Raw genomic sequence first — 11,591 nt, 5'->3', positions numbered from 1 at the left:
TATTGTCATGTTATCGACGGATTTTAAAGTGTTTTATTATTTTTCTTAATGAATTTCTACATATTTGTCGCTAATCCATTGCTAATTAGTAGTTACTGATGGATTAGTGATGGATTTTAGATTATATTTTTTTTATTTTTTAAATGAATTTTCATATCTTTACTAATTCGCCAGAAATTTTTTATTTTGTTTTTTAAATGAATTTCCATACGTCCTTGCTAATTCGTCAGTAATTAGCAATGGACACGTAGCAATTCATTTAAAAAAATTAAATCAATCCGTCGATAATAAATAAAATTACCGACGAATTTTAAATTGATCGGAAAAATTGCTCTTCGTAGGCCATTCGTCGTTGCTCCATCAGAAATTACCGACAGAAAAATCTGTCGATAACATCCACCGGTGATAATCCATTTATAGTAGTGTTTACGGATTGGAAAAACGAAAAAAAAAACAAGAAATGCAATTTTTATTAAAATTTGCCATAAAAAGTAATAAACCTAAACAACCTTAAAAAAATGGGAACAAAATATGTGACAAATCACACAAATGGTTTGATTCGTCAGAAATCTGACGGTAATTTGAAAAAATGAATTAAACATAATTTGTAATATTACTACATCCGCCATAAATTTTATTTCCCAAATATTTTTTAAGAAACAAAAAAAATACATTTTTGAAAATTAATGGCAAATTTGTTTAATTAATTAAATTCTGCCCCAAAATCCGCCACGAAATTGATTAATTAATGTTTTTATAACAATTATACCATTTTGTTGTAGATTTTTCTAAGTAATATAAATAAATAATCCTCACAAACTTTAATAGAATTTTTTTTACATCAGTGATAGATTTTTTTGTATTAACCTGGATATCTAATCCGCTATTCGAGCTGACTAATCCCAAGACAACCACCTGCTTTACAGATAACCTTAAGTCATCGTATTTGAACCTTTTGGCCACAAGGGGATTCTTATTCCTTCTTGGATTTAAACCTGAGACCTTCTAGTACTTTTAACCTTTGAAGTCAAGCTCAAACTCATCAAGCACCACCCTTGTGGTTTAGGTGACGGATTTATGGTGGAAGTCAATAAAATTTGAGTTTTTTCAATCTGTCAGTAATTTTTTGACGAACGATCCACCGGTATAAATCTGTTTTTTCAGTGGTATCTAAATGTTATTATGATTTATTCAAAAAAAAAAAAAATTGTCAGTATGATAATTTAAGGCGTTCCAAAAAATAATATGGAAATTATTTGGTTGACGTTTTGCCGTTTACGTGTATGTTCTTTAAAAATCTATAATCCAAAGACCTTTCGTCTTTATCGTTAAGTCCCGATGGACACCAAGCTTATGGCGGATGGTTTCATGCATTCATCTTACACTTTTAACTTTTTCAATACCATATTCTTCTTTTTGAATTTAAATATTTATCCGTTTTGAAAAAGCATATTCAATTTACTAAGTTTAATTAATGGTACTTAGACATGAGAATCAAACCACCTTCATTAAAAAAAACCCGGTGTACCTGTCTCGATGGGGATGAGAATTCCCCACAAAACCGAGGACCCCAGGGATGGAGACAGGGATCTCGAAAGTTAAAAACGGGGAAGAGGGATGGGTATAGGACTGGGTAACTTGGTCCCCATCCCGTTCCGTTCCATAATATAAAATATATTATATATTTCTATTTCTTAATATATTATTTATAAAAAATTAGATTTAATAACTTTTAGATTTAGAAATAGTGTTTTGACATCTTTTCGTATACACATTTTTTTTTTGTCTTGATTTTTTTAGATAAAAGAACGTTGAAAGACCAAAACGTTTTGATCAAACAATTATGTATGATATGTGATTTTGTTCACATATGGATGTTTGATACTTTATAAGAGCAAATTTTGAAAATATGTGAGATTTAGACTTGAACTATTATCAGTCGAGTGTGATATCTAACATAGTTGATTTTAAAAAATTATATTAAAGGGGAAAGATCCCCGATTTCCCGTTGGAAATCCTTATTTCTTATTGGGTATGAGGATGACGATGTGATCATTTTCCCTGATAGAAACGAAGACGGGACTATGGATGAGATTAGGATCATTGGGGTCCATGCCTAATGGTCCTTTCTAATAAAAGAACAAACGTATGTTTTACGAGGAAGCAATTGTATGTTTTAAGATTTAAATAAGTTATTTCATTAACGGTTTTATATATTAAAACAAACATCATAGTAAAGAAAGTTTAAGTAATTGGATGAAATTAGAATGGTTAATAAATATTTTAGGGGTTGTTTGTTTACTTCTTAATATTTCCATTAAAAGGTAGCCTTTGAATCGTTAAGAGATGAATTTTATTTGACAAAAAAAAGTCTGTCTCTTTAATGGTTGTAAAATCCTCTGGAATGATTTTGCATCCTAAGCCTCCCTTAACCATTCAACGCCCTCATTTCATTGTAAACAATTACCAAATAATTATATTTCATTTTACACTATATCATGAGATTCTCTTAATCATTTTGATCACTTAATCATTCTGCATCAAACCATTCAGTCCCTACCAAACAGTAGTCATATTCATTAACAACAACATGGCTACAATTTGTAAGTCTGAGGACCTTTAGCATTACACTCAAACTTAGGTGTATATTTTGACAAATGTAATTCATTTTTTCAAAAACATTATACACGCTCTAATGCTCTAATATTACACAGTTATTTATATTTGTCATTACAAAAAAGTATTACGGAGTTTAATGATATAAAACCAGTTAAAAAAATTAATAAAGATCTTGAGACAAAACATTGAATCAACGTGTAGTCAAAACAATTTTATTGAATCGTATGTGAAATCAAATGTTGCATATTTTAGGATGAAGATCTCGAGATTAACATTGTAAACTGAAATTATTAGCGATAACTAAGATCATCTTAATTAATTCCTAAGGTTTATATAAGGCCCCTTTCATATAAACTACACAAATTTCATCTCTTTTGAGAAATTTATAATCATTATTAACGAATAATATGCGACTTAGACTTGCTTGTGAAAATAAACATGTAATAATTAAGGGTGAGCAAAGACGAGTATCCGGCTAAAATTTATGGAACCAGTTCCGGAATTAGAACCGACGGTTCCTGAAATGAAGGAAATGTAAGCGGTTACACCGGTTTCTTTATATCTGGAAACTAGTGTCTATTTTTTAAAATTTTATTATTTCATACTATAAAAAAAGTAACTATTAATCTATTATGAAGTGCCAACGTAAAGAAACTGATACTATAAACGGTGAAAACTAATTCCATAAAAATAAAAACTAATAATTACATAAGGAAACGACAGTTAGTATAACTTTGAAAAGTAAATTAATAATTTCAATTTTAGTTTATTAAATATATGTATAAAATATTTTTTATTAAAAAACAACAGATGTTCGTCGGTTCCGATTCTGGGTATCCAGTAGGACCAGGTATCTGGTCCTGGAGCCAGTCCCGACGAGTACCTAACGGTTAACAGTTCCAAAAAAATGATAATCGGAACCAAAACCAATCCTGATTGGTTCCATATTTTAGGAACCAGAACCAAGGACATCGATTCCAGTTCCAGAACAAGTTATTCCAGTTTCAAAGGCATATATCTGGTTTCAATGCTTACCCTAGTAATAATAGTGTTTATTTAGAACAAACAAAAAGAAATAATTATTTACTAAAGGATATACCAAAATATATACCGAAACTTTTTTATGAAAAAAATGAATCTTTTTATCGCCTATGCTTCATTGTTCGTAAAAGGACAATTATCATAGTTTAACGCCTTGCCTCTAGACAAATTGAAAGAATCATTAGTATTTTTGGTTAAACTAATGTTATGTGATCGAAAAAGGGAAAAGTTAAAGTTTATGTAGACATGCGTTGCATAATCCATTGTGGGGTACAACGTGTAACGTGTTTATTGTTTTTGTAATGTTTGTGTGTACTATCATGCCTTTTGGACGAAGATACCAACAAAGAATATGTAATCCTTGAAATACCCATATCGTTTTGTTGCCAATACCCATTCGCTTGGCCGAACGATGCCTACACAACTTCTGGTCCCTTGCCAATTGGCCTCTTCTTCTTAGTCGAAATAAGTGGTTTAATTACTTTCCCTATACCGCACTTGAGAGTTCTTCAACCCCATCTGGCTTGACAGTTTGTCAATTCCTACTATAATAAAAATAGTGAATTGTACGATTAGTCCATGTGCTTTGATTTCTTTTTGGTTTTGGTCCCTAAAATATATTAATTACAACAGTGGTTCATTATTTCGTGTTTTAAAACGCAAATTTTTTCATTGCATATACCGCCTATAATGATGAAGATGCAGATCCAGATGGTGTTTGAAGATGCAAATTGTAATACCCCAAAATCTAAAAATAACGACTAAGATAAAACATTTGACAAAAGACTAAAAACTACACAACTACACAACTTTTTTTTATAAAACATATTTAAAAGTCAACAAACTTCAAATCCAAGTCTTAGAAGAACTAGATTAGAACCATTTATTACTAATGATGGTCTCTATCTCCAAACCGTTATGGAAACATCCCATAGGGTTAAGTAATTAACGTGCCACTAACTAGCAATAAATTCTTCACAAGTGTTGTTTGTATCGCCTTCACAAAGCCCTTATGCACATGTTGACAAAGAAAAGTGTTAAGACTTAAAATTTAGTCATGAGTTCAAGCATTTTGTAACGCCTGTATGAAAACATAAAATGAATGAATGTTCAAAAATGAAATTTTCCCATATGAAAGAATGTTTTCAGTATAAAATGACGTTACCATTTTCAAAATACTTTTCAAAATACCAAATAACATATTTTGATGATGAGGGGATTTATTTCCATTGTATGTGGTGGAACAAAAAAGTAGGTTACTTAATAATGTCATTGAGTTTCACCTTAGATTAAAAACCGGGCTGAGTGAACCTATGAGTTCCACATCAAGACCCAATATTTAGTGTAGAAGGCTCTTTAGTTATACCACACAACTCATATTATCTTGAGGGTCTACTTCTCTTCTAGTTGTTTTACACTATCAAAGCCGATGGTCCTAGGGTCCAACTTTACACGAGTTCATCCCCGCAATACCTTATATGACCTAATGTCATTTCTACTAGGCTTAAAACGTGAACATCAACGCTCCTCATTTTAATATCACTAAATGACTCGTATGCCCATGGATCTGCTATATTACAGTCTAAATTACATGAATCAATAAAGATGATCAACACACCCAAAACATGTAATCCCAAATAATTATATAATTTATGCAAATCAACATCCAATTATCAACGTTAGACTACTAAAGTTGGGCAAACTCCTAAAACTCCATTCAACATGATTTAATTCATCAAAGTCCACACACATGGAATTATCTCATGAAAAGTCAACATAAGTCATATAGGTGCATTTGCCAACCGTTTATGCAAACCGTGACTCTAAAGTTTGGATAGGTCAATAGACCCTCACTTGTCGAAATAACATATGGAGGGACCAAACTCACATGATTTGTATTCAAATGTCCCACGATATCAATTGTATATATTTCTCAAATATGTGTGTATTTATAGCATAAAATGCTCAAGTACATCAAATAGTTGGTCATAAGTTGGGCAAGATCACAATTACCCCTTTATCTATGTTTCAAAATGAGCAAATGATCATAACTCACATGGTTTATAGCTTGGAATGTCAAGTAATCCAACCATTATGCATTTACCAAAAATGTATGCAAATACATTTACCAAATGTAAGCAAGTCATTAGAAGGCCAAAACTCATGTGATTTGCATTTCAAAATGTCCAACGAATCAATAATATCCATTTTCCTAAAATTTTATGAAATCAAATACTCCAAACATATAATAACATCAAAATAATCACCATTACATGCTAGAGTTCATAAGAAAAAATTTGAAGACTCAAATCAAGACATTTTTTACATGTACAAAAATGTCAAAATCGTCTTAAGCGAGTGAGAGAGAGAGATGAAAGAGATGAAAAACCCCATATGACAAAACCTTGGAATCTGGGTTTAAAACCCATCAAACCCCACATGCGACTTGCGGCATGAATAGGGTTGTGTGGCATCTCATTTTGAGTCCCTTTTGGGGTTTTAAATCCAGTTCCTCACACGACCTTCTCGATGACCAAACTTACGCAAAAAGTCATGCACACACACTTGGGTCTTCCAAAGACATACGTGACTTAAGTTGCGACCCAATTCACCTAACAACTTACATATTACTCTGTCTTGGAAAATTTCAGGGTGTTACACAAATGTTATCGATGCAGCTTCTTTTCAAAGATCAAAATAGAGAGATCCAGATGGTTTTTGAAGATGTAGATGGTTCTGGAAGATCAAGAGAGAGAGAGATCTGGATGGTTTTCAAAGATGCAAATCCATATTAATTTTAGGTGGGATGTAGATACTCTTCATATAGGAAATTGATTATAGGGTTTTTTTCCTTTTTTTTAGATTTAGGGTCTTTATTGTTCGTATTTTGATTTAGGTTTAAGGTCTTTATTGTTCATATTTTGATTCAAATTTAGGTTTTTTTGTATGAATTTGATTTAGTAGTAGTTGTTGTTATTGTTGTTCATTTATTTATATGATTTGCTTATGTATATATGAATCTGGTTTGCTCGTGTTCATCCATGAATCTGATTTGCTTGTGTGTATGAATCTGATCTGCTTGTGGTAGTTGTGGTCATTGTTTGTTAATGGTGGTAGCGATGGATGATTATGAGTGGTAGTTAATGTTTCTATGAGAAAAAAGAAGAAAAAATGACCAAATTGCCTCTCACATGAGGAGCACATACCTCTACTTAACAGTGCGCACTGGTAATGATGTTAACTCAAGGGATGGTTTTTGGCTTTCAAACACAAAATACAAACCACTAGTGTAACTAATGATATTAGGGAACAAAACCAAGAAAATAGCCAAAGCACAGGGACCAATGATGTTTTCGAAAGTGACATATTAATTTGATTTCATAAGATTTTCTTTCTTTGATAGCATGAATATGAATGACAGTAACCACAAGGGTGGGGCTTGATTGGTTTGAGTTTGGCTCCAAAGGTCAAAAGTATCTAGAAGTCTCATGTTCAAATCTAATAAGGAATACAAATTTTCTTGTGGCCATGGAGATTCAAATGTGGTGACTCTGGACTATCTGCAAAGCACGTGGTCACTCTAGGATTAGTTGGCTCGCATAGTGGGTTGGATATTCAAGTTAATCAAAAAAATATGAATGACAGTTTATATATCTGACAAATAATTATAATACTTCCAAAACCATATACACAACCAAATGTTGTAATTTCATAAGATAGAAAAAGAACAGTTTTGCAAACACAATTATACAAAGCAAATCAAATTAATGTATTAGGGAAAAAGGGAAACCTCGCATTGTAACAAGATGTTCAAATTTATATGTAGCAGTAAGATAATTAGCTACAATTGAGAACATAATTATCATAACATTTAGTTCACAACGCGTATCTAAAATGGACAGGCTAACCGTTACCTAGTTGTTGTTAAATACAAATTTACTTTTTATATTTTTAATATATAACTTGACATGATATAAATTACGTATGTATATTAAATATATTTTTTTATTAAATTATAAATACGTATGTATATTAAATATATTTTTTATTAAATTAAAATCAAAACCAACCAAATAGTAAATTAACAGTAATTATGAAATTGCAAGTTGCATGTACAAAGCTATCAAATCCCTCCATAATTGATATTCCTGTGATGTCCCCAAGGAAGAACCAATGCAATGACGACAAAAACAACCCCTTTCATTTGGCACGGAGGTTCTTAACCCTGGATATGTCCTCCCTACGACAAACTGCTTTTAACTCCTTCTAAACCCACCCACTTTGGATTTTCAATCACTTTCCAGCAAAACCCTTGATAATTTCGACAGTAAACACAGAAATAGGTGAGTGAAACTTTGGATTTTGTTATGCGGGATTACATGGGTTTCCAGTGAATTCCAATACCCCGTTTGGAATTTGATTGGATTTGCCGGAATTGATTCAGGTATTTTCATCGAACCCATTTTGATGTATGCAAATTTGTTTTTCGAATGTTCATCTACTTCGATAAGCATGGAACCCTCACCTTCGTTAGTAATCGATGGAGGGGTTTTGTTGATTCCGGTGACTTCTTATCTTTCTGAACGCTGGTTGCTACTTGATAGAATGTTTCTTGCTGTTTAATCGTACAATTTGATGATAAATGTTCATCAACTACATTTTCGTTCAAATTGTTCGAGTTTTTGTCGAATCTTGGATATAATCTTTTGACTTCATGTCGTATGATCTTTCCTTTAATTTTCATATAAGTTCTTTTCTGAATCTATTTTGATAAATCTTCGAATCTAACGTGCTTTTGTGCCTTCTTTGCAGTCCAAATCCGAAATCCAACAGTTATTTGGTAAATCTGTTTAATGTCAGGAATGGCTCAAGAAGACGGATCTTCATCGATAAGCTCGTCTCCCCTTCACTTATTCTCGTTAATGTCGCTTTCACCTGGAATTGGATCACCATATCCATGGCTAAGAGAGATGGAATCTGAAGAAAGAGGTCTTTACCTCATTCATCTTCTTGTAGCCTGTGCTAATCATGTGGCTGCTGGTAGTATCGAGAATGCCAACATTGGGCTCGAGCAGATTAACCATCTTGCGTCTGCCGATGGTGACACAATGCAGCGCATCGCTGCTTATTTCACTGAAGCACTCGCTAATCGGATGCTTAAAGGATGGCCTGGTTTATATAAAGCGATTAATTCCACAAGGATAACGTCTGTTTCTGATGAGATGTTGGTGAAAAGATTGTTCTTCGATCTCTGCCCTTTTTTAAGACTATCTTATATCATCACTAATCAAGCGATTCTTGAATCCATGGAAGGCGAAAAGATGGTTCACATTATCGATCTTTGTTCTTCGGAGCCTGCACAGTGGATTAATCTTCTTCAATCGTTAAGATCGCGCCCAGAAGGTCCACCCCATTTGCGGATTACTGGGATCCATCAACAGAAAGAGGTTTTAGAACAAATGGCACTTCGATTGAATGAAGAGGCGGAGAAATTAGACATCCCGTTTCAGTTTAATCCAATCGTCAGTCGATTGGACAATCTCGACATCAAGTGTTTACGTTATAAATCAGGCGAAGCTCTAGCAATCAGCTCGGTTCTTCAACTTCACACCCTTTTGGCTTTCGATGATGAAATGGCCAAAAAAAGCCCGGCTTCAAAGCGGGTTCTTCATATGAATTCACAGACATTAGGCGATTTCCTCAAGAAAGACGTGACCAGCGCTTTCAGCCCGAGTCCCGATTCGACTTCATCATCGCCATTTTCTTTAGCCAATTCGGCTAAAATGATGAACTTTTTGAATGCCCTTTGGACCCTTTCGCCAAAACTAATGGTGGTAACGGAGCAAGAATCGAACCATAACAAATTCAGCTTGATGGACAGAGTAATCGAAGCATTGATCTTCTACGCAGCACTATTCGATTGCTTAGAATCTACTGTTCCACGAGCATCATTAGAACGCCAAAAAGTCGAAAAGATGCTATTTGGGGAGGAAATCAAGAACATTATCGCTTGCGAAGGGATCGAAAGAAGGGTGAGACACGAAAAGCTCGAGAAATGGGTTCCACGGCTGGAGCTGGCTGGATTCGGGCGGGTTCCTTTGAGCTACAATGGCATGTTGCTGGCTACAAGATTGTTACAGAACTATGGATATGACGGATATAAGATGAAAGAGGAGAATGGGTGTTTGGTTATTTGCTGGCATAATCAACCATTGTTTTCGATATCGGCATGGAAATTTACAAGGTACAGTTAGTGGGGGGTTTCTGTGTTTTAGTTGATATTTTGTTTGCTTACTTCAATTCTGCGTATAAACCAATCCAATTGATGTGCTCCTAAATGTATCATCATCTCTCCTTTTCATCATCTATTGTACATCATTTTCCCTTCAATTCTCAATCATCTCATCTTCTTCCATCAAAACTGATTACTAGCTTTACCAAAATATATATATATATATATATATATATATATATTATGAGGTAGAATCAAACGAAAAGCTGGTCATTACTATAATAAAATTATAAAGCATCCTAATAAAGTACAATACTTAATCTAGAGGATCAAACAATAAAGTCTCCTAACTAAGATTGTTTATAGGATCAAACAATAAAGTGTACTAACTAAAAGTGTTCTATTAACTTTATAATTATGTTTTTGGACATTGTAACAAGTTTCTTATGACACTTTTATTAGAAAGTATCGTATTAGCTATTTTATTGGACAATATTTGAAAAAATGCTTTATAAAAAAATGTCATATAAAAAGATTTGTTCATTGGACATTTCTACAGGTGTTCTTATATACTTGTTAAGTATATAAACTTATTACAACATCTTTAGATAAAACGTTTTATTGTATGGTACTATAAACTTAAGTGCTATAATGCGGTCCATCAAGACTCCTAGAAATTGTTGGCGTCCGTTAAATCCGATTTTATTACACTACAACTTTAAGAAAAGTACAAGAAAGACCAAATCAGATGTGACTCTAGAGCTTGAACCTGTGTTTAAACCCAAACGTCAAGAAAACATAAACACGCGATAATTATGAAACCCGGATGTCAAATCCTTTTTCTTACTCCAAAGTATCGGATCTCCCTAGTAATGTTTTACATAAACGTTGTATTCGACAATGGCATCGGTCGTCTTAGGATCGAACCAAACTGTGTGCACCAAGACGTAGCCGTTAGCATACCGAAACTGCCCACTGCCGCCAACGATCGGCATCTCCCGCACATCCACCATCACGGGGTTCCTCCCAAGAACACTAATACTACTCCCATTGTAGTCTCCTTGGGTAAACTCAAAGTTCACCACCATAAGCAATGCGGGTTCCTTCCGTGCAGCAAATGCGTACAATCCTTGTGCCTTCCCGACCACCCTCGATGCCGCCTCCTGGCCTTCGGTCAACATGTTATCCATCATATATGTGTCCCCAAAGAGACCAGAATCTGGGGTTCCAGCGATCTTGATTGCCGATGGGGTTTTACCGCTGTGGACGTCATGGAAGAAGAAACGAAGGTGGGTCGTTTTCTCCATTCGTTTCATGGATATGGTTTCGAAAAGCTCTTCGGAGAAGACTCCATGGGAGAGATGTGAAAAGGATGAAAGGAGAATGAAATAGGAGGTGATTGTAAGAGTGTTTTTGAGAAGAGAAACCATGGTTTTCAAGTTTCTAAGTGATTTCGAATGTAGAAGGTTTGAGATGGTTTTATAGAAATAAAAGGCACTTGTCTTATTATCTTCCACCAATCAACCGCTTACACATCACTACTTTATTAAAGAAAAATAATAAAAAGATGAATTATATAAATACATAAGAGGTTCAAATAAAAAGGCTAAATTTTTTGAAAAGTCAAGAAGTGAATGTTTTTACGTGAATATTCATATATGAATCTTTAAAATAAATCTTAAAAAATTGATTTGAAAAT

General features: G+C 33.6%; 2 protein-coding genes across 2 annotated transcripts; one reads left to right on the top strand and one right to left on the bottom strand.

The window, feature by feature from the left end:
- The first annotated feature begins 8,063 nt into the window (after positions 1-8,063).
- LOC112520359 (scarecrow-like protein 3) lies at positions 8,064-10,001 on the top strand. The gene is made up of 2 exons (XM_025128724.1): positions 8,064-8,104; positions 8,473-10,001. The coding sequence occupies exon 2, from the start codon at positions 8,514-8,516 to the stop codon at positions 9,912-9,914; it is 1,401 nt and encodes a 466-aa protein (XP_024984492.1). The 5' UTR covers positions 8,064-8,104; positions 8,473-8,513; the 3' UTR covers positions 9,915-10,001.
- A 563-nt stretch (positions 10,002-10,564) lies between these two features.
- On the bottom strand, positions 10,565-11,338 carry LOC112519765 (dirigent protein 22-like). The gene has a single exon (XM_025128015.1). It carries the CDS (start codon positions 11,320-11,322, stop codon positions 10,759-10,761), a length of 564 nt encoding a protein of 187 aa, XP_024983783.1. The 5' UTR covers positions 11,323-11,338; the 3' UTR covers positions 10,565-10,758.
- Between the last annotated feature and the right edge of the window lie 253 nt (positions 11,339-11,591).

Source organism: Cynara cardunculus (assembly GCF_001531365.2).
Source record: "Cynara cardunculus var. scolymus isolate 2C chromosome LG 10, CcrdV1, whole genome shotgun sequence".
Classification (NCBI taxonomy): Eukaryota; Viridiplantae; Streptophyta; class Magnoliopsida; order Asterales; family Asteraceae; genus Cynara; species Cynara cardunculus.
Note: the sequence above shows the minus strand (reverse complement) of the source record. Positions and strands in the feature narration are given on the sequence as shown.